The sequence below is a fragment of the Candoia aspera genome, chromosome 2 (genome assembly GCF_035149785.1).
Source record: "Candoia aspera isolate rCanAsp1 chromosome 2, rCanAsp1.hap2, whole genome shotgun sequence".
NCBI lineage: Eukaryota > Metazoa > Chordata > Lepidosauria > Squamata > Boidae > Candoia > Candoia aspera.
This window is the reverse complement of record NC_086154.1, coordinates 246,812,747-246,836,844: the sequence shown is the minus strand read 5'-3', so window position 1 is coordinate 246,836,844 and position 24,098 is coordinate 246,812,747. Positions and strand designations below refer to the sequence as shown.

General features: G+C 40.2%; 1 protein-coding gene across 1 annotated transcript in view; it reads right to left on the bottom strand.

The window, feature by feature from the left end:
* LIFR (LIF receptor subunit alpha) overlaps positions 1 to 24,098 on the bottom strand; it is a 109,603-nt gene that overhangs the window by 7,436 nt on the left and 78,069 nt on the right. Inside the window, exons 14-19 of the mRNA XM_063295734.1 lie at positions 17,951 to 18,127; positions 16,853 to 16,954; positions 15,152 to 15,319; positions 3,954 to 4,097; positions 2,392 to 2,485; positions 1,649 to 1,724 (exon numbers count right to left, since the gene is read on the bottom strand). Coding sequence (XP_063151804.1) covers positions 1,649 to 1,724; positions 2,392 to 2,485; positions 3,954 to 4,097; positions 15,152 to 15,319; positions 16,853 to 16,954; positions 17,951 to 18,127 — 761 coding nt within the window. The remainder of the gene's footprint in view (positions 1 to 1,648; positions 1,725 to 2,391; positions 2,486 to 3,953; positions 4,098 to 15,151; positions 15,320 to 16,852; positions 16,955 to 17,950; positions 18,128 to 24,098) is intronic.

The window sequence follows — 24,098 nt, the reverse complement described above, 5'->3', positions numbered from 1 at the left end:
CCAAGAATTCTGCTCAGGCTTTCATAAACCTGGGCATTCACTGCAAATAAGATCTAAGTGACCTGACAAAAAAATGTAAATTACTTATCATATACTGTATACTCGCAGATAAGCCAAGAATTTTAGGCTCACAATAAACCCCCAAAATTGGGTTCGCCTTATCCATGGATGGGCTTATCTACGAGAATATACTAAGGAAATACTTTTTTAAAGTACCCACATATACCCGCAGATAAGTCAATTGTGAAAATTTAAAATGGAATCTGTTCTGGAAAACGACATTTATTGATACGAAATATGAAAACAAATGAAATCCTTCAGATTATATCAGAAAAAACACAAAAATTTTGAGGGTTGGCTTATCTGCGGATGGGCTTATCTGTGAGTATATACAGTAATCCTACTTGATAAAACCTGTGTATTTTCACCTAGGCACTTTGTAGGCTGAAACAAGCAACACATAAATAGAGGTTTTAAAAACTAAAACCATCACCAACCCAACGCCCCTGTTCACTGCACAAAAGTTGGCTTATTTAGCCACTGGACGGGGAGAAACAGAATATAAAGCACAAAAGCCATTGTCTATTCAATTTTAAAATAAGCCCCAAAGGGAAAATGTATTTTATTAAAGATTCAAAGTATTATTGGAAGAAGATCCAGACATCAATTTTAAAATAGCAATATAACTTCAAATTCAGAAAAAAGAGACAGCCTTTCTCTTTTTTAAAAACTATACTATTGCTAACCTGAAGCCAGGGTATGATGCATTAATAAAATACTGATTTTATGTGTGTGGTGCAAAATTTTTGTGGATCTAAGCATAAAAGGAGTGGGTGGAAGAAAAGAGAGCAGAGGGATAACAACGAGGAAAAACTATGGAGAACAAGGAAAAGGACTGCAACACAGCTGAATACATAGGGTACAATATAAATCATAGGTTGCTATATAAGTCAAATATAAATCAAAATACATTTTTAAAGCAGATTTATCCAGCAGTAAAAAAATATATTCTGCAGATCTCCAAGTTTCCTCTTATTTATTTTACACCAAGCCTTCGTAGCTTATTCTATTTAGTGTCATTCCATAGCTATCCATTAGAAGCCAGAATGACATGATGTACATCAGTGTTTCTCAACCTTAGCCATTTTAAGATGTGTGGACTTCAACTTCAGTTGCTGGGGAATTCTAGGAGTTTATTTATTTGTTTGCTTGTTTGTTTTATTTCTCAAATTTGTACTACCAACCATCTCCCCACAAAGAGGGACTCTGAGCGGCGTGTGAGTTGGTCCATACATCTTAAAATTGCTGAAGTTGAGAAACGCCGATGTACATGAAGTCATCATGGAAATATGCAAGCTATATCATTTCTGTCTCTTGTGCCATGATGTCCTGGCCCATGTGCCATCATTGCCCCTTGCCTCCCTATGGATGCCCATAAATCCTTCAGTTAGTTCTGCCACCAACTCATTCCTTCAAGAGCTGAAGCCGCTTTTTTCAGTGCGTGCATTCATGCTCTATCTCAGGTGAAGAAACACAACATCCTTCCATTCTCAAAGTGAGAGATTTTCTCTATCTTGCCCTTCCCCAACCTCACCCCATCAACCAGCATTCTTATGAGATTACTGAATGGTAGAATAGAACAGATTACCTCTGGGTCCCTTGGGAAATCCAAAGCTTTTGAATGTTCTGGGTTTGGAATGTCAGGATAGAAGATTTCCTTAATCCTTTTGAATAAGAGAAACAGTGTTAGCTTATGAATTGCCACCAAATCCTCCTAAAATATTCATTCTTGATATCAAAATGAGACTCATTTTTCCCCCTATTTTTTCTCACAGTATCAACCACTCATTAAAAATGGCCTTCCACAGCTCACTTTTCTCCTGCTCTAATCATATGTACATATGTGTGTATGTGTGTGTGTATTCAGTTAGTCATGTAGGGCTGGGAGGAACTCAAAGTTCCCAGAGATGGGTCTTGAGCAGTGAGCATTTATAGACTTTTTTTCTTCCTGTTCTTAAACATTACAAGAAGCTCTGAATGGGCTTGGGCAGTAGCTCACCTTCCAAAGAAATGCCTAGGGCGGTTATTTTAACATGAACCAAACTGGCCATTCTGGGCCTGGCTACATCAGCATCCTCAGCAAAGTGGCCACACAAATTCCAGGGGCATCTCCTGAAACCTTGCACAACAAAGTGCAATTCTTGGAGTGCAAGAGATTTAGAGTGTGCCTGGTGAGTGCTATGCTTTATCAACAAATCTTCACTTATACAGAACATAAGGTTTATATTGCACCTGGAGTGCAACTGATAGCTTAATGTAAGAACATATGCCCATATCTGTTTCTCGGTCTCGCAGAAAAAGAAAATTTAGTGGGCTGAATGCCTAAGTTACCATTCTCTCTTCCGGTAGCAGAGGATACTGGTTACTACTGCCAACACAAGAACCACAGCCACCGGGATAATTATGGCAATGATCAATCCCAAAGCTGAAAAGTGTAAGAGAGAAAAGCTAGTTAAGACAGCAATATTTCAGTTAATCAGTAACTTCCCTCAAGACTATGGCACAGATTTCCTAGAGTGTCCTTCAACATTAAATCAAATTCCCAGGAAATAACCAATGTTGCTTTAAACAGTTTAACAGAAACGGATGCGATCGATTGGAAATGACAAATTTCCTTCCTGTGGTTATGCACAGAGAAAGCACTAAATTGTGCTATTCGTTATTGGTATTTGTTAATTTTTGAAGGACAACATAATTTAAATTACCTAGCTAAGTAAGTCAAGACAACAACAACAAAACATATGTAAGACATATGCAGGAAAAACAAAGTGCAATGCACCTGGAAAATATTTCCTTCCTGAGACATTATCATTTAAATTTTATATTCCAAAAATAAAAATGGTAGAATCCTAGACACTAAGCAAAAAGATTACTGACAAATTTAAAAAATATACAAGGTAGCTTCATGCTTGATGAACCCCTTCTAGGGGTTCAATCAAGAGTATTCTTAATTTTTCTGTTAATTCACACTCCACCTTCTGACCTCAATGGGGCTCAATGAACTGGGCCAATGAGCAATGCCATCACTTTCTCTTCTTTTAGCTTCCTATTTATAAGGATTTGTGTTTAACAACCATTAATTCTCATCTCTTTCCATAGCCAACTTTCCATACATATAAATTGCACCTACTCGCTACTCTGGATTCAACCTTGCCTGCAGTCTTCCTTCCCTTTTACTTCCCTCCCAACCCTCAGGATATTTTCACACTGCAGAACAGCATTCCATTACTATTTCTGCATTTTCCCCATTTTATTTACAGTATTTGTTGATTTAGATTCTGCTTCTATTTGTGGTGCTCACAGTTTTGCATTTAATCCTCACAACAACCACCCTGTGAGATAGATGGGCTGAAAGACAATAACCAGCCTAAAGTCATGTAGTGAGCTTCTATGGCTGAGGCTGGACTTGAACTTGGGCCTCCCCAGCCTTAGTCCAACCTCTTAACCACTACATCACATGAGTCAGCCAGCACTTCCTCCAGTGGCCACTTTTCAGCAATAAATGTGGCAGCCAGCCAGCATCCCACCTCATTTGTCCTTTTTTTTCACAGCAAGAAAAATGGTAGAAAAGAAAATGGCCAACTCCAGAGGAAAGGTAGCAGAACTGCCTCTTTCCAAAGTTAATGGCGCCTTATCTGAAGACCTCCAGAAATCAGGTGCAAAAAACAACCAAAAGCTTTGTAACAACTTTGTCATAAATTGCAAGATCCCTGGAATTTTAAGCAATGTCGTAAGTAACTCTGGTGATCAACATTAATGGTCTGATTTCCTTTGACAGCCATCATGGAACTCAGCATAATGTGTGCTAGGGACTACACCATTAACCCATTTGTTCTAACAACTCATGATGATGCCCAAGTGCAAAACGAAAGTCCAATTGTCTCATTACTTACCATCTTCCTTTGTAACCACATACAAGGTATTGGAAGGTCCATATCCTCCAGCTGTATAAGCTCTAAAAGTAAGGTGGTAACCGGTTTTCCCTTGAAGGCCTGTTATTGTCAAGGCATTTTGATTTAGATCAGTAATGTTAATTACTGGGTGACACGGTTGCAAGAAAAAAGAGGGAGAAGAAAAAGAATTAGAAAGGAAATGTTATGAAACAACAGAAATTAGACTGATAAAAAAAGCTTCATGTTATGAGCTGCCCAGAGTTGCATTTCATAAGCTGGGTGGCCATAAAAGTTTCATAAATAAATAAATAAATGATACAGGTAAAAACATGGTAAAAATTGGAGCCTAGTTATGGATCACACAAAATGTAAATTCAAGACACAAGTGAAAGCTTTATCTAGATTTGTTTCCAGACCCTGGGATTCCTGAAAGAGAATCACTGATCCTTCTGCAATCCCTCTTCCCCATTTTACCTGTATTTCAAGCTACATCAACATAGTTTATGCATACATGATACAAAAACAGTCTTTAAGAAAACATGCATAATCACATCAAAGTTTGCTTGCTTGCCCCTTTCCATGCAGACATTAGTAACATGACAGGGGAGGAAAAAGAAAATGCAAGGAAATGAAAGCTGGGCAGGTTGTGAGATCTAGTTTGGGAATTGGTAGAAATAAGGGAGGTACAATATAATGTCTCAGGAGAAAACTCCTATTCAGTCATATATTCCAAATTCTTCATTCTTGGTTTTCAACCCTTTCTCCCTCATCAGTTAGCATTCTACAACCACTCAGCATGTTCAGTTTTCAGTAGACTGTTTTGAAATCCAACCCTGTAAGGTTTTGACCTAACGCTTCTGCCAACTTCGGAGTTTCCCACAAGCACGGTATTTCCACTCAGATGTGGACCAACAAGCCCAAAACAACAACAACAACAACAATTTAAAAAACACTATTAGAACATAAAATTATCCTGGTGAATTTTAAGACAGAAATATTCAGAAAATAATAGAACGATGGGGAAAGATCCCTTACTGCTATTAAACTTGTGAAGCTTTCTCTAATAGCCTTTTCGGCTTAATTGTGTTGTGACGGATGCAGAAACTGTCACCTGGAGGAAACTAAATTCCTAATATCCTGCCATTACAACAGATTGGGGATGTGATAAACAGTGCAGGTCATAGGGCTCATCCTCCTGTTTCCCTAACTATGGCATGCTCCAGTAATCATTTTTTATGCTGTATCATGGCATCACCTTTCTTCGATCCAGAGCTGAGGCAACTTAACGCTATTACAATATTACACTAGCATTTCTCCTTTCCCAACACAGTGTTTGCTGTGGACACAGCCTAGATTACTTCATTGACAATGTGGTTGTTGACATGGCAGCCCAGCTCCTATTGTGTTATGGAATGTGTCTCAGAAGGAGGGGGTGATGTGGTGGATTTTGGTGGTGCCGCTGGTTCTCAGGAAGGAGGGAGCACATTCCAAGGAGGTGGAGGAGATAAGTGGACACGCAGTCCAGGAGGCAATGGTGGGAAAACGAAGAGGATCAGGATAGCCCCACCCTTGAGTCTCCCAGGTTATTTCCCTGTAGGTTAGGTAGAGTAGCTTTAGTCTGGCAAGATTCTGTCTCTACGGTGAGCGCAAATAAAGAACTGGAGTTTGAATGGACTGACTCTGCGTTGTTCTTGGGCTGGGCCTAACATATTGACTACTTAGGACTGCTTAGGGCACACCCCACATCTCTGGTAATTGGGCACTGCAATCCATAGGCATTTTAGCATTGGATGCAGCAGAATGGACCCCTGGCTTCTTCAGAGGATCTACCTACGGTGCCTGGACAGCACTTCCCAAAACACTTGTCAAATGTTAGGTGGGCACGCTCGCTCGCTCTCTATATGTGTGTATACACACACACACACACAGTACGTACGTACATGTTTTCTGAAAGAGCATTGGTCCTGTTTCTGAAAAACCAAGGAAAGAAACACCAGTCCTATGCTACACAGAAGATCATTTGGGGTGCATGTTGCTGATTCCAATACTAAGTGGTGCATTACAAGTTGGGGAGTACCCCAATGCGCCTCACCACCTCTCCTCCACACCTGTTGACTTATCAATAAGGCTGTCCTAACAACCAGGAAACACACTGAGACGTGGAACTGGTCTCTAATATTTATTGCTAGTACTTAACAGGAATCCTAACAAACTGAAGAAGCGTGGGGAAAACCCAGACATATAACCCCCCAGGGTTAAGGCGGTCCCGATCTGTGTCTCTTTGAATGGCTGAACAATTCATCAGTGCTACGCATGCGCTTGACAGTCTGGATGGGAGCCCCCTGCTCGCCATCCTTACTCATGACAAAGGCTTTTTCTGAACATGGATCTAGTGCTCTTTCCTCCACCTCTGTGACCTATCATTCAGGCAACTTGAAAGATAGCTGAATCCTGTCCCAGGCACCCACCTATACTTGTCTAACCCTACCACATCACATGTTAAGGAGACCAACTGGTGGCTCTTTATCCCACCAGCAGGTGATCCTTGAAAGTAAGGGAAACAAAGCCAGGAAAATCCACCCATCACTTCCCTTAATTTACCCCACATTACAACTGTAAGGAAAGCACAACAGGCCAGCTTCGTTCCTTAGACAGAATCTGGCTGTTTCCACAGAGTTATAGCTGACCATTGCTATATGGCAGGCAACATTTATATGGGAAGTGAAAGCTCTCTTTCAAATCAGGCATTAGGAAGACTATCCTAGGGCTAATAAAGTAGAGATAAATTTCAGGAAGGAAGAATATGAAGCTATTCTTAAAGTATGGTGTGGGGGGAGATTTTCTTTATAGACCAGAAACAGAGATCCACCAATATTTTGATCATCTTTAAAAAGTGTCTCATTTTGGTTTTAGTCCATTATGTAGTTTCACCTATTAGTTTGTTCCCTTCCATCCACACATGTGAACTTTCTCTGTCCTGAATGTTTTTATGATAGCCAAGGATTAGTATGGCCTTAACCTTTCAACCAATTCAATTGTTCTCCACTTGGCTGCAGAGATAAGGTTCCTTCAACATTTGCCTTTGAGAAGCACAGGTATTTGCAACATTCTCCAAGCCATATTTCTCCCTTTCTCCATTCCTAGATAAGTCGCCATGGGGAACTGCCACCATCACATTTCTTAAAACTTTCCTTCCAATCTTCCAGGCCAAAAGTATTCCTCACCCCAAAACTTAACTGTAGCCCACAACTTTCTCATAACATTTGCTGGAAACCTCAAGGTTGTGAAACATTGCCTTTGTTGAATTAATCTTCTAGCAGTGGTGCAAGGAAAATCTTCTCACCAAATCCCAATAATTCCTGCCCCATCTTTGTTTCCAACCTATGAATTAGTCCCCAAGTTCCTTATTGCAGGCTATGTAAAAACAACTTTCTCCTTCAATGTATTTGATCCTGGAAACACCACCTTTTTGTACTAAATCCAATCACTATGGAAGTAAACACCAATAAATAATTCCCAAGGACCAGTACTCTCAGATGTTTTCTTTGATCATCTGTACCAACCATTAAAAAACAAAAAAGATACAGATGTTGGTTGTTTAAGGAAATTTACTGGCCAATGCAGAAAATACAATAATTTCTGTGGGCTTGAATGCCTAGGCTGTTAACAAAGTTATGTATAAAACTGAACATTTATAGTGGCTGCTTGCAGCCTAGATGTTACAGGAACTTTGAGGAACCTGGAGTATGGCAACATGGAAGTAATTTCTTGACATTAGCACTTCTTACAGTTGAAGCTTGATGAAGGTTGCCTGTTTTTAACTGAAGTTATTAACTCATTACAGCAGTCAGACTGGGAAGGCTGGGGCATTTCTCCAGATAAACATTTTCCTTCTTTCTTGCCAATATTGTATCACAATCATGTTTGCTGCTAGATCTTCTTATCATCCAGGAACATGCACAAGATTCATCTTGACTTTAGATACCTGAAAGTTCCACAAGAGATGGTCTGGTTCTACTACAGTAGCAACTCTTTTGTTTCCCATAGAGTATTACCATAGAGTATTCAATGGCTGACCACAATATTCCATGATTTTGTACTGTTGGTACAACATTCTGGAATCCCTGGATCACTTTTTTTCTCATCTATAGCTTTGATCACATCCTTCAAACATGGCTTGTTGACAATACAGATCATTTTCAAAAATATTTTTCAGCTTGTGGAATTTAGGACTTCTCTGACCTTTGGGTTAAGTAGCCCAGGATAAAAATCAACTTAGCCAATGGGAGTCTTCTCTCTCATCCAATTCCCTGGACATCATATAGCATGTTATACCATGCCAATACCTCCACAGCTGAAATGTGGACTATCCTATTCTTCAGCATCTAGCATCGTTAAAAAGCCTTTATCAACAGGATTCACTGAGGATCCATTTCTTCATAACCACAATCATTTCAGAGTTCAGCTGATCAGATTGCAATTAGTCTCCCATTGTGATCGTAGCTTTAACAATATACAGTTATAGCTATTATCATACCAGTTGCATAATATACAGGGAATTGCTGCAAATGGATGACTGAACAACTAATGCCTCTGCAGAAAGCTCTCAACTACTCTAGCCCTTCCAAGGCAGCACTCTACCTTAGCATCCACTCTGGGATGCCTGTGAAGCAAAACTTTCAAATCATGGGCCTCTGATATTTAGGGAGACAGGATACAGAAGATATGGGGTGCTACACCGTGAAGATGTTTTTGTTAACTCCTAAAACACCTCTGTTTGGCAATTTGGACAATCTTGAATGGAGTGACGATGTATGGGGAAGGGTTCTTTTGTGCCAAGAAGAGGGGTCTGCAGAGCAATTTAATTAATCTGAGCCAAACATCATTCTCAGAAAGGAACCTGACACAGACTGGAATCTGCTTCCTATACATGTTGACAAATAATCCTTATGCATTATTGCTCTGCGTTGTTTAATCTGCAAGCTAAGATCAACTGCCTTTGTAACCCAGGAATTGACTGCAAGATCTGCCAGTGATAATTGATTGGGTCGATACAAAACTGGGCCTTTGGGTATTTTAATCACCAATATTTATAGCTGAGGGTACATTGCTGACATTCCTGATTATGAATCTCTAAGAGGAATGTTTCACACCAAAGGTAAGTGTTAGTCAATAAGCAATTCCTACTCTTATTATAGTAGGAAATTTTCTTTATTTTAAATATTAAAGGGTAGTCAAATTGCAATAAAGCATTTACTTTAATAGAATACCAAGAATTAAATTTATTTATTATTTATATTCCATATATATCCTGCCACAATCTAAGCAACTCTCTTATTTATACTCTTAGTAAATGCTGTTCCTGACAAGTTATTTCACCCATGACAATCTGCCTCATTCCTTCCAACTTTCTGCAATACGTGATCAAACATATGCAAAGAATAGAAGGAATCTGCATTCCATTCAGTATAGGTGCCTAGTAAATCTTGCAAAAATGTCTACCTTGAGTGCACTCAAGCACTGTCTTTTCCAATAAGCATGTTCAATAGAATTATCTCTGGTGTCAGATCCCCCCGATCAAAGGTTTTACAAAAACCCTTATTGGAGCATCTACCATCATTTCCTTCTCCAAGGAATGGAATCCATGTCGCCAGATGGGAGGGGGTGTGAAGTTGGAGTGTGAAGTGGTTTATTATGGCTATGGAAGACATCAAGGACACGGGGTTGAGATATGCCAGGAATACCAACTGGATGGGAGGGGGAGTGACATGGTTTCATGGGAAAGGTGACTAACTAAGGGAATGTAGTTTTTAAGTTAGGTTTGAGCAGGAACTCGTAATCCGCAGCTTGCCTTCTGTACTGTTCATTACGCTTCATTAAAAAAAGTTAAAGGAATCCCAGCCTCCTGACTGCGATTGTGTGAATGCTCGAATGATCAGGTGCTGACATCTGGATGCAATCTTGTCTCATCCAGGAAGCCCATATAGTATGTCTTCCAAAATAATCTGAGTACAGCACAATGTCTCCTCAGCAAGCTCACCTAGTATATCTTGCAAAATTATCTCTGGGTGCAATATAATACAGTCTCAGCCAGCAAACTCATCCAGTATATCTTGTAAAATTATCTGAGTGCACCATAGTGTTGTCTCATCCAGAAGAAACATCTGGCAGATTTTGCAAAATAATGCCTAAGAACACTGTAGTGTTATTGCATTCAATAGACATACCTAATAAGTCCTGAAAAATTCTGTGTGCATTGTCCCGTTTTACAGATTCACACAGTAAAGCTTGGGAAAAAAATGTTTCTCAGTTAAATCTAAGTGTCACTTTAACCAGCTAGCATGCCTAAATAAATGTAGAAAAAAAAACACTAAAGTGTACCAGAGTGTTGCTTCACTATATCAGCAGGTTTAGTAGATTTTGCAAAATTATTTTTGAGCATACCATATCTTTGTTTCATTCTCTTACCATGCCAATTAAGTCTTGCAAATTTACTTTTGGGTGCACCGAAATGAAGTTTCATTAATCGTATTTTAAATTTGGGTATTTCAGAAGGAATGTTTGTGCAGGAAAGAGGAAAAAGGAAAACATTAGTAATACAGATTGCTTTTTTTAAAATAGATTTTTATGTATTTATTTCTATAAAGCTATATCCAACAGCTGCCTTACCCAATCTAGGGGGAAGTGGAGGGGGGGGGGGAGAGACTCAATCCAGATTTTTCTTCCATCATCTTTACACCAATTGTTACTTTTATGAATGGACATTGCTTCATTAACCCATCTGCTTGTGAATTCATTGTGGGCTTTAACTCCTATGTTATTGACAGTCTTAATGTTTTAACATGCAGGCTTATAGTGCTGGGGATACAATAGATTTGCTGAAACAGTATCAGAGCAGTTCTGACCCACTGGCCTCCACATTTAATAGAATAACATTTTCTTTTGTTTTCTTTTAAATAGGAATTTTTTACACAAATGATGTTGAATTTGAAATAAGGCACCAAACTGCTATTGTTTACTGTTTTGGAGATAGCAAGATGATTGATTGCTCACAGATATATTCTCTCTCTCTCTCTAAAAAAAAAAACACCTTTATTTTCTAGACAAAAATAAGAGTCACAAAGCAATTATTGTAAGGATTGAAGCTGCCCTGGGTTCTCACACTAGAGAAAGCAGTTTAGTAAACAAAGAACAGATGGCAGAGAGCTTCAAGGTCAAGAAAAGAGCAGCCAATAGTTAATTAACTCAAAAAGGAGGGAGAAAGAAGTTAAACCTTGGGACTGATGTATGTATATAGGGCAGGTTTCCTAAATGCAGAATTTCTTCATATGTATTCTCAATAACATTTTGTTTGGGTGCAGAGCTAAGAAAGGGACAGTCTTCTCAGGTTTTATGGCTGTCCCTGATATGAGCTTAAAATTGATCTAAGCAGTTTTGACTGTTTGGAGATTAATTCAAATAAATTTCTATGACTATGATTATTTCTGCATGTTTAAAAGTTTAGAGCTCATAAAGGACCATTAGTCAATCACCTCTTGCCCTTTTGGGCCAATAGGAACACACAGGGAATTGTCTGTTCTCCTTTCAAGCTGTCCAATCACTGAACGTTTCATCCTGCCATGTCAGATTAAACTGGTCCAAGACCACACCAATATCTTTCTTCACAAAATGAAAAGGAAGTAAACTGCCAGCAATCACCACCTCCCCCACTCCATATCCTGCACACGTCTATGGGAATGTTTGTCCATTATTTTGGAAAAAGCCCAGAGGCCGTTTGAAAGCAATCTGTCTAAGGGAGGATCAGTTCAACACAAACACATTAAAACCCTAAAAACCTGCCAGCAAACCTTGGTGGCCTTTCAAAGCCTTGCAAATAACAATCCCAGCATTGCAGCAATTCTACATTTGATTACCTTTCCTACCACGCTGGTATACTGCCACAGTGGGGGAACTGGGGAAGTGAAGGAATGAACTGTGTAATCACACAGGAGCTGAGGAGCAGGATGAGGCAAACACAGACTATTTTGTACAGCCCAAAGCAATAAACTGTAACAGGATTTCCCCATTCATGGAAACAACAGTGCCAGGACAGAGATATGTCAGATTTGCAAGCCTTCCACAAGGGGATTGTGTTGCTCTACTAGTGAAATATACAGTAGATTGATCTGGAAAACTTTGAATATTGCCCCAATTTTATACCGCAAAGATGTAAGATTTCTTTGTTTACTAGAGTTTATATTTTATTTCCTAAGGCACTTCTTAAAGAATTAATCACTGCATTCTTCAGGGATAAGTCCCTCAGACATCTGGACTCTATGAAATCCACCAGACTCAGCATATGCCCTGTGAAGGTCAGGACATTAACTCTGTCCCTTTCCCAACACCTCTCCCCAACTTGTCTTCTCCTCTGTGTAGAGAACATGGGGTCCCTTCCCGCTTCCTTCTGCATGGAGAACAGGGTTGTTTTGTGAAGAAGGATCTTCTTTGGCAAGGGAGAAAAAAGAGAAATAGAAAACTGCATGGGTTTCTCTATGCAGAGGGAAGGTAGAAAGCCACTGTTTTGTCTATTCCTCTCCACAGCTTTTTTTCAAATGGTTTACAAGGTCTACAGAGCCATGGAATGTAAAGAACCACTCCTTACAAGTATAGAACAGATCCAGGGGCAATTAATCATCTCTATTATATAGTTCTTCTAACATTTCAAAAGCACACACAATAGTATCATTCATCTCCAATGAGTCATCATTAACAATATTCTCTAATCAGATAGGGACCAAATCCAATTCAAGAGCAAGGGCTCCCTTGGGTTCTTCATTCTGCTTGGCCCTCCATGGAAGCTTAATGAGATGCTGGAGATATGAAGGGTTCTCTGATGTATGGAGCAATTTGTGCTGTTCTCTAGTTGTTGCTCATTGATTGTGGGAGTGAATTTATGCTCTGCTTGTTTACTTTCCAGCATAGATTCAGTCTTAGCTATTTGGGCCAGTCCGTATAACAATGGCATAGCTGAGCTGTAAAAGGAATTCGCAATACTTAGGAAAAATTTCCTAAAAAACAGTACTTTCTGGGCAGTTTTCAGGAATAGCCTTGGTGTAGGTGTACTTCTTAAAATACGGTCTTGTTGGTAAAAGCTATTCCAGGAGCAACCAATGAAGTTTATTTATCTGGTATCTGTGGTTTCTCTCAGGCTTGTTCTCTGAGATCACTTCCAGCACTGCACTTGGTGGCATCTTTTCTATCAAGGAGAACTGTGGCAACTTATTCTAGAACATGAGGATCAAAGCTGGAATTTTTGAGGGGGGCAGTTGGGCTGTTTGATTTTTTTTTCAAGAGAAAAGCTCTGTGCACAGTGTGGGGATATGTAAATGCTCTGGTTTATTTTGAAGTGGGATAAGGGTTGAAGAATGTTCATCTGGATTGCTTTAAGGGTTCAAGTGATGTTATTTGCTTTTAAGGATTTGGATTAAGATTATTAGGGTATAAAAATGTTTATTTAGATGGTTTTAAGGATTCGATTTAAGGCTACTGTCTTGAATTGTTTTTGTTTTGGGGGTTTATTAAGATTAAGATTATTAAAACTGTTGTACTATTAAATATAATGGCAGACAATCTATGTGCTTTTTAGTTTGATTCTTATAGTAGACAAAAATGTACAGAATAGTAATAGGAAGGGAATAATTAAACAAGTGTTATCTTTTTTGGGGGGGAAATTATTTAGGAGGTCTGTATGATTTTTTTTTCCTTTATTTTAATATAAGGGGAGGACTAACTGTACTTAGTGATTTTTATAATGTGCTAAAGTGGAATGATTTATAGAAATAATGTAGTTTTGGTTTAATATAGAGATTATGAAAATTTTTGTCTATCCTTGCTGTTAAAAGTTGGAAGTCATATCTTTCTGTAATCTTGAAACAAAAATTCTCTTGTGTTTTCACACCTTTTTAGTTCTTTTTTTTGGTGGTTTTTTGTTTTTTCATAGCTTTTATCCTCGTCTTGAAACTTAATAAAAATCTTTTTAAAAAAATAGAACATGAGGATCATACCAAAAGCATTTACTGTGGTGACGAAACAATTGTCTAAGGCAGTGTTTCTCAACCTTGGCAACTCTAAGATGTATGGACTTCCCAGAATTCCCCAGCCAGCATGGAGAGTTGAAGTTGAAGAATTCTCGGAGTTGAAGTCCACACATCTTAAAGGTGCCAAGGTTGAGAAACACTGGTCTAAGGTACACATCTTTTCATGTTTGAGTGACTTTACCCTTGTATATCCATTTCTTTGGAGACCCCATTAAACACTTCTTCATACACGTTGAGCTCCTACTGCACTTTGGGGTTTTGATCCAAAGTTAGGCAAATGAACATACCAACTTCAAACCACTGTTGTCTTGGACCAGCTACCTTCTTCATAGTTGGGGTTTGATATGGTTATCCTTAGCAAGCAGCTGGTCTGGGTCCACCTAACTGCACAGAAATAGCTTTCTTAGGCCGTTCTTTAGTCAAAAAATGTTAAGTACTTCTCCTAGTTCTGAGTCTTTATTCTATAGTCTCTTTACTCTTTTTTCCCCCTTGCAGCCTGTAGCCAAGCTATGCAAGCAGGATGAAGAGACAAGACTTATCAATTCCCAGGCTGACAGCAGAGGGCAGGACACATCTCAAGATACACCTGTTAGGTTCCTTTAGCTACACAGTTTTTTCCCCAGCCACTTTCATATTCATACAAATGCATGACAGTTAAGCTGAATAAATGATTTAACACAGCTTAAATATGACAGAGGCATAGTGCCCAAAATAGCTTCTTAATTAATGATGTGCATAAATACATTCTTGTAGTATTTATAACCACCATTTGCATCCTCCAAATTCATGTATGTGTGCTTCCTTTGACATTTACAGTCACAATAAGATGGTTATTGGTACAACTGTCAAATAATAAGCATTTCTGTCCATGTTCTGCATGGGAACTGGTAGGGCGATGAAGATTAAAAATGAGATAGCACTGCTCCTCACAGTAAGCCACATGTAAATATTACTGTTAAGCAGGAGTGTTGATAGACAGACAGACAGGCAGACAGACAGACAGACGTTTCAGTTCACCATCTCAACAGCATCCCTATGGTCAGTTGTAATGTTGCTGGTAGTCCTAAAATGAAAGGGCACATTTGGGAAAAGATGAAGAGAATTCAACAAATATTTCTTTACCTGGTTCGAAAGATTTTGGGCTTGGGCCGTCTTTCTCTCCTTTGCCACAATGAAGCAAATAGCCTTTTAAAAAGCCTCGGCTGTCTTCAACAGATATATTCTTCCATTTTATTAAGACGGAATCTGAGGTGGCATGCTCCACACTGAAAGTAGGTGCGGTTTTGGGACCTGGGAACAAGCAAATGGTTGTGGAATTTGAACAGGAAAAATCACATCCTACTCATAATCTCTTCCTCTACCCACTGGAGTGGCTACAGGTAGTCCTTGATTAACAACCATGCTTGGACCAGAATCTGAGTTGTTGAGCGAATTGGTCATTAAGCGAGACACCCATGTGACCACTTTGCTCAACAACCGCAATCCCAGCACTCCCAGTTGCAGTTGTTAAGCAATCTTCTGGGTTGTTAAGTAGGTGGAGTGAAAGAGCTGCCTGCTGAAGGATTTCAGCTCCCCTCCATGTACAGAGGGGAAATCCTTGGTGAGGCTGCAGGAACAAAGCAGAAATCTTCAGGATTTGAGCTCCATTCCTTCAGTCCCATGAAGGGTTTCCCTGCCCCATTGACTTTCTGGGGAAGCCAGCAGAGAAGACAGCAAATGGTGATCACATGATAGCGGGGCCCTCGGCAACTGGTCGTAAATGTGAGCTGGTTGCCAAGCACCCGAAATGCGGTCATGTGACTGTGAGGGGTGTGTGGCACAACATTTCATGATGGCCAGAAGTGATTTATGGGCTGTTAAACACCTTTTCCAAGGCTGTCATAACTCTGAATGGTTGTTAAGCAACCAGTCGTTAAGCGAGGACTACCTACATAGTAAAGTAAAACATGACTTTTGCAAATACAAGGCAGAATCAATCCTAGGTAGCTTTTGAATGCAAGGTCAGGCACTTTCAGAAGCGGTTAAATCCTGAAACAAATCACCCATTTTATTATATTCAACTTCCAAGGCAAGAAATAATAGAATTCTTGATGGCATTTCATTTTCCATTATCCCAACCTCCTGAATTCTAATGAGCTCTGCTCATCTTAAAAGTAGGATTAGGATTTATGTTTAGCAGAATTCTGTTCTGCAAGAGAAGTGAGAGTCTCAACCAGTGTTTCTCAACTTTGGCAACCTTTAGACATGTGGACTTCAACTCCCAGAATTCCCTAGCCAGTCTGGCTGGCTGGGGAATTCTGGGAGTTGAAGTCCACACACCTTAAAGTTGGTAAGGTCGAGAAACACTGAAGAACTCTTCACTCAAGGGGTTTTGCATCACTTTCAGCATGTTCATGGGAACAAGCATGGGAAAAAAAGTTCAAGGGTTGTGTTTTAAGACACTGTTCCATTCTAGAGCTGTCTTTATCCAAAGCTACACCTAAGGATCCACATTTAAGTTACATTTAACATTAAGGACTGGATTTAATGATTTCATTTCAATCATGGCAGGGCCTTCCCAAATGGCTGAATCCTGTTTATACACTGTCTTCTTTTTCCCTTTTATTTTCAAGAGACAGCTGTAAGCCTTCCAACTGCACCCTATCATTTGAAAAGAAAAGATCTGAGCCAACCAGCTCATAAACATACTTAAAGACAAGTGCAAAGCCAGTATTAGCTGGCTCTTATTTCATATGCTGGCTTCTGTTCAATAATCTCTAGTTCCATTAATGAACACTTTCTCTTCCAATGAGCTTTTCACAAAAAATAATAACGTGTGCTTACTCAATTCTTGTATGTAGCCATTGATATATCCCAGTAGCTGATACCCATTTTCTTTGCAGGCAAAGACAGAAAACGTATATTGAACTCCAGGCTGGAAGACAGCTGCAGCAGAGAATCATCATTAGTACAATTTTCATTACTGGGCTGTGGCTTTAAAATAAAGGTGTATTTTCATACCGAGCAGCGCAGAAAGCAATCTTTGGAATGAGAGTAATGTCTTTTTTCATGTGCCTTACCATAGAAATTGAGGGAATTGCTGCTCACAGAACATTTGGAATCTTCCAAAGGAGGATGTTGAACATAAGCAAGCTGCAATAGTCATCTTCCTCAAAATAAATCTGGGAGTTTCTTGTGAATCATTCCTTTTTATTTTATTATTTGTTTATTTATTAGTGTTACACGAGTCATTTCTAGTTAGTTCTGAGAGGGGCTTGCATGGTGGAAATACATGTGCTACTGTGACCTATCAGCAGGCAGAGAGCACCAGCACTCCAAAGCAGCATGTGCTAGTGACAGACAGCTGTGCTTGCTTTGTATCCTTTAAGCAAGCTCCTTAGACCAGTGTTTCTCAACAGGTTCAAGACCAGGTTCAAGTCCAGCCTTGGCTATGGAAACTCACTGGGTGACTTTGGGCTCTCACTCTCTTTCACCTAACCTACTTCACAGGATTGTTGTTGTGAGGGTAAAGTAAGGGAGACCTTCACGTAAGCCAGCTTGAGTTCCTCAAGGAAAAATAGGATAAAAATCCTGCAAATAAACAGGCAAATAAATAAGTGATCTTTGGTTTATAATTCTTAGCCTAGGCTATTTGATCGGTTGTGTAAGGCAGTGTTTCTCAACCTTGGCAACTTTAAGCTGTGTGGACTTCAACTCCCAGAATTCCCCAGCCAGCCATGCTGGCTGGGGAATTCTGGGAGTTGAAGTCCACACAGCTTAAAGTTGCCAAGGTTGAGAAACACTGCCGTAGACATAGGGAGTATCCCATTGTTAGTTGCCAATCTGGTTGGCTTCTTACAATACTTCAATTGTTAGACGTTTCTGCCTTTCTTTGCCCACACCACCTTAATTACAAAAAGAAAGTCAAGATGTTGCCCCTACCTGATTTGATAACAGCACTTGTCACACTTGAAGAAAACTTTTCCCAGTGGACAGCTGTATGTGACTCAGGACCGTAACACCATCTCACTATGTAACCACAAGTCGCATTAGAGTCAGGGTGCCAAACAAGAAAAATACCATCATCCTTTCCATATCCCTTCTCTGTGGGAACATCACCTGTTACGAGAGTAAAATCAAAGATTATTCCTTGGAACTATACACAAATATATCCACTTGTGCTAATTATGACTATAATGCAGATACGGACCACTGAAAAAATCATGTAGGTTGCCCTCTTCTGCATCTCTCAAATGTCATTTTGATCTCAATGAACATGTGTGTGATGATGTCATGACACTAATGTGGTGACTTAAGTGCTTGCATCAGATGTTAAGACAGGAAAATACAACTCTGGCATTTGCATGATGATATCACTGTGCACATTTCATCATTTTGGCAATATTACAGTTTGCTGTGGATGAGGGCATTATGACCCGAGCTGCAGTATAATTTTTCTGCTCAGGACAACTCAAAGCAGAAAAATGGATCAGCTGATAAACTTTTACCATGAAAATGCATTAAATGCTACCAGACAAGATGTAACCATAACTAAAATCAATGACATTCCAGGTTAAAAAAAAATTGGAATACCGGTGTTAACTTCATAAACACACTTTTCTTTTCCTCATATCATTTGGCTTTAGGTAATGGAGTATATTAGACCAGTGTTTCTAAATCTTGGCAACCTTAAGATACATGGACTTCCACTCCCAGAATTCCATAGCCAACATGCTGGCTGGGGAATTCTGGAAGTTGAAGTCCACACATTTTAAAGTTGCCAAGGTTGAGAAACACTGTACTGGACTGCTAAGACATAAGCTACTTAGCTTGGAACAGCATCAAATAGCAAACATAGATTTGAACTGGCACGCTACAGAGAGAACAGAAGAACTACTCTTCAATAATGGAGTTTAATGCAAAAATGCTTGTTTTCGCTATCAGCAGCAATGTTGCCGGAGAAAGGCGGAAAGAGAGGCAAACAGAAGCCATAGAAGCAACACAATCAGCAACTTTCACAAGAAGCACTCTGTGGAAATTGCCAGATTTGATTCTGGTTATTTCAGAAGAAGTCCAATTTTGCTTCAGAGAATCACAGCATCTCTTCAAGGTACCCTAATTTGGCTCTGAGTATGGATTTTGTGCTGCTACTCTCCAGTGACGGTGCTGATGATTTTCTTGGGCACACGGTCTCCCTATATTATAACACTCGGAAAGGCCTAGCGTGTTTGGGAGTTGCTTCCTTTTACACTTTACATTTACTGTCTAAATGGTTTGGGCCATCACCTCAGCTGACAGCCGACCCAGCTCAGCAAGAATCCCTTATCATGGCAAAACAATAACTAATGGCAGGGGCACTTGAAGAAAAGCTAGCCTCACTCCTCTTTGCTAAAAACAAAGCAGAATCAAAACATAACAGAAGCATCCTTTTCTGTTATGATCATCATACCTTAAACAGATGGGCTGTCAGCCATGGACAAACTAGGCAGCCAGTTACTTAACCTCTCCCATCATATTAGGTGAATGGTAAATCCATATGTATATGCTTTTCTTGGACTTTGCAGAGTGAGATATTTTAGTCCTTAACTATTGCTCAGCTCCGCCAGCTGTGCTGATGGCATTCCTTTCTAAATTCCCCCATAAAACAGAAGCATACCTCAAGCAAGACACATACAAATGCACACAAATGAAGCATTGTCTTTCATAAGCATCTGTAATATTTGCAAAATGCAGAAAGCCCAGTCTGAAGCAACAGCCAGCTCATTCCTCATGCTGCTTTTTAGATGAGTCAGCCTCAGTGATGGCGATCCATGACTCACGATGCCTCTGAGTTATGTTGGGGATAATGCAAAGACACATTCAGTCATCCAAAAAGTTCCTTTGTAAGGAACATCAGACGAGGCATAAGAACGGTAAACTGCTTATATCAGTCAGAGCCACAGATTGCAGAACCTGGAGCAGCAGTTAATGGTCCTCCAGGAAAAAAACCTCAGCATAATTTATAAGAAAATTCCATAACTCTAGAAATGCTGCATCAGTCTGTTCAGGTAAAGCTTGTCACTAAAGAGAAGCAAAATCCTATCTGAGTTTTGATTAGTACAAAAACTGCTTGAAGGATATTGGCCTACATTCAATTATATGTCATCTTACCTAACCCTGATCCCATAGACCAGAAATAATAGAGAATTCCTCCCCTTATCTATACTCTTCTCACCATCTCTTTCTCTGTTGTTTCCTTCTTGTTCAGTTTTACACAGTAAATCCACTGAGGGAGTGACTTGTCAGACTGGTTCTTTGTGAAGTGCCAGGTACATATAAATCAATGCTAATAAATCAACTAGTCCTGCTGATAAGTTTTGATCATAACATGTTTGCAAGTTGCAAAACATTCTCAGACGCATGCTGACAGCACATGGCCATTTTGGACATACAAGTCACGTTGGTATCATCATCATCATCATCATCATCATCATCATCATCATCCAGCCTTCCCATTTTAGTGAATCCTCAACAGTAGTCTGAAGATTTAGTAAATAATTTGTGCCAAGCTGGACTCCTGAAGACTTAATGAATACTGAATATGTGCCCGCTGGTATAATTCTTAGTTTCAATACTTCTCAAAAAAAAAAAAAAAAAAAGGAAAAACATGGTTATTTCCATGGCTCCAAGACTTTCTGACTTCAGCAAAGGATCGTTACCTTGTCGTGGTGCTGGAGCTTGAGCACCTCAATGATGCCATGAGCTAAACCGTGAAGGGCCACCCAAGACGGGAAGGTCATGACAGAGAGGTCAGACTAAATGCGATCCCTGGGGAAGGTAATGGCAACCCACCCCAGTATTCTTGCCATGAAAACTAAATGGATCAGTACAACCAGAGATATGTCAGTATACCATCAGAAGATGAGACCCCCAGGTCGGAAGATGGTCAAAATGCTACTGGGGAGGAACAGAGGATGAGTTCAACTAGCCCCAGACGTGATGATGCAGCTAGCTCAAAGCCGAAAGGACGGCTAGCGGCCAACGGTGCTGGTGGTGAATGGCGAATCCGATGTTCTAAGGATCAACACACCATTGGAACCGGGAATGTAAGATCTATGAGCCAGGGCAAATTGGATGTGGTTATTGGTGAGATGTCAAGATTAAAGATAGACATTCTGGGCGTCAGTGAACTGAAATGGACTGGAATGGGCCACTTCACATCAAATGACCACCAGATCTACTACTGTGGACAAGAGGACCACAGAAGAAATGGAGTAGCCTTCATAATTAATAGTAAAGTGGCTAAAGCAGTGCTTGGATACAATCCAAAAAACAACAAAATGATCTCAATTTGAATTCAGGGCAAGCCATCTAACATCACAGTGATCCAAATATACGCCCCAACCACAAATGCTGAAGAAGCTGAAGTAGAGCAGTTCTATGAGGATCTGCAGCACCTACTGGACAACACACCTAAAAGAGATGTTATTTTCATCACAGGAGACTGGAATGCTAAGGTGGGCAGTCAAATGACACCTGGAATTACAGGTAAGCATGGCCTGGGAGAACAAAACGAAGCAGGACATAGGCTGATAGAATTTTGCCAAGACAACTCACTCTGCATAACAAACACTCTCTTCCAACAACCTAAGAGACGGCTTTATACATGGACTTCACCAGATGGACAACACCGAAATCAGATTGACTACATCCTTTGCAGCCAGAGGTGGCGGACATCTGTACAGTCGGTAAAAACAAGACCTGGAGCTGACTGTAGTTCAGATCACGAACTTCTTCTTGCACAATTTAGGATCAGACTAAAGAGATTAGGGAAGACCCACAGATCAGCTAGATATGAGCTCACTAATATTCCTAAGGAATATGCAGTGGAGGTGAAGAATAGCTTTAAGGGACTGGACTTAGTAGATAGGGTCCCGGAAGAACTCTGGACAGAAGTTCGCAGCATTGTTCAGGAGGCGGCAACAAAATACATCCCAAAGAAAGAGAAAACCAAGAAGGCAAAATGGCTGTCTGCTGAGACACTAGAAGCATCCCAAGAAAGAAGGAAAGCAAAAGGCAACAGTGATAGGGGGAGATATGCCCAATTAAATGCAAAATTCCAGAGGTTAGCCAGAAGAGATAAGGAATTATTTTTAAACAAGCAATGCGCAGAAATGGAAGAAGACAATAGAATAGGAAGGACAAGAGACCTCTTCCAGAAAATTAGAAACATCGGAGGTAAATTCCAGGCCAAAATGGGTAGGATCAAAAACAAAGATGGCAAGGACCTAACAGAAGAAGAAGAGATCAAGAAAAGGTGGCAAGAATATACAGAAGACCTGTATAGGAAGGATAACAATATCGGGAATAGCTTTGACGGTGTGGTCAGTGAGCTAGAGCCAGACATCCTGAAGAGTGAGGTTGAGTGGGCCTCAAGAAGCATTGCTAATAAGAAGGCAGCAGGAGATGATGGCATCCCAGCTGAACTGTTCAAAATCTTGCAAGATGATGCTGTCAAGGTAATGCATGCTATATGCCAGCAAATTTGGAAAACACAAGAATGGCCATCAGATTGGAAAAAATCAACTTATATCCCCATACCAAAAAGGGGAAACACTAAAGAATGTTCAAACTATCGAACAGTGGCACTCATTTCACATGCCAGTAAGGTAATGCTCAAGATCCTGCAAGGGAGACTTCAGCAGTTCATGGAGCGAGAATTGCCAGATGTACAAGCTGGCTTTAGAAAAGGCAGAGGAACTAGAGACCAAATTGCCAATATCCGGTGGATAATGGAAAAAGCCAGGGAGTTTCAGAAAAACATCTATTTCTGTTTTATTGACTATTCTAAAGCCTTTGACTCTGTGGACCATAACAAATTGTGGCAAGTTCTTAGTGGTATGGGGATACCAAGTCATCTTGTATGCCTCCTGAAGAATCTGTATAACGACCAAGTAGCAACAGTAAGAACAGACCATGGAACAACAGACTGGTTTAAGATTGGGAAAGGAGTGCAGCAGGGCTGTATACTCTCACCCTACCTATTCAACTTGTATGCAGAACACATCATGGGACAAGCTGGGCTTGAGGAATCCAAGGCTGGAGTTAAAATCTCTGGAAGAAACATTAACAATCTCAGATATGCAGATGATACCACTTTGATGGCTGAAAGCGAAGAGGAACTGAGGAGCCTTATGATGAAGGTGAAAGAAGGAAGTACAAAAGCTGGCTTGCAGCTCAACCTCAAAAAAACCAAGATTATGGCAACCAGCTTGATTGATAACTGGCAAATAGAGGGAGAAGATGTAGAAGCAGTGAAAGACTTTGTATTCCTAGGTGCAAAGATTACTGCAGATGCTGACTGCAGTCAGGAAATCAGAAGACGCTTAATCCTTGGGAGAAGAGCAATGACAAATCTCGATAAAATAGTCAAGAGCAGAGACATCACACTGACAACAAAGGCCTGCATAGTTAAAGCAATGGTGTTCCCCGTAGTAACATATGGCTGCGAGAGCTGGACCATAAGGAAGTCTGAGAGAAGGAAGATCGATGCTTTTGAACTGTGGTGTTGGAGGAAAATTCTGAGAGTGCCTTGGACTGCAAGAAGATCAAACCAGTCCATCCTCCAGGAAATAAAGCCAGACTGCTCACTTGAGGGAATGATATTCAAGGCAAAACTGAAATACTTTGGCCACACAATGAGAAGACAGGACACCCTGGAAAAGATGCTGATGCTAGGGAGAGTGGAAGGCAAAAGGAAGAGGGGCCGACCAAAGGCAAGATGGATGGATGATATTCTAGAGGTGACGGACTTGTCCCTGGGGGAGCTGGGGGTGTTGATGACCGACAGGAAGCTCTGGCGTGGGCTGGTCCATGAAGTCACGAAGAGTCGGAAGCGACTAAACGAATAAACAACAGCAACAAAGACTTTCTGAAGAAACCCCTCTTCTTTTGAGACTCATTTTCCTGCCATAGGAAACAGAGCTAAAAAGAACATCAGATAGATTTGGGGGGAGTCAGTCTAGGTTGAAGGAAGAGACAATGATGCATTGTCCTAACAGCCAGGAACCACGCTGAGACAAGGAACAGGTCTCTAGTGTTTTATTGCCGC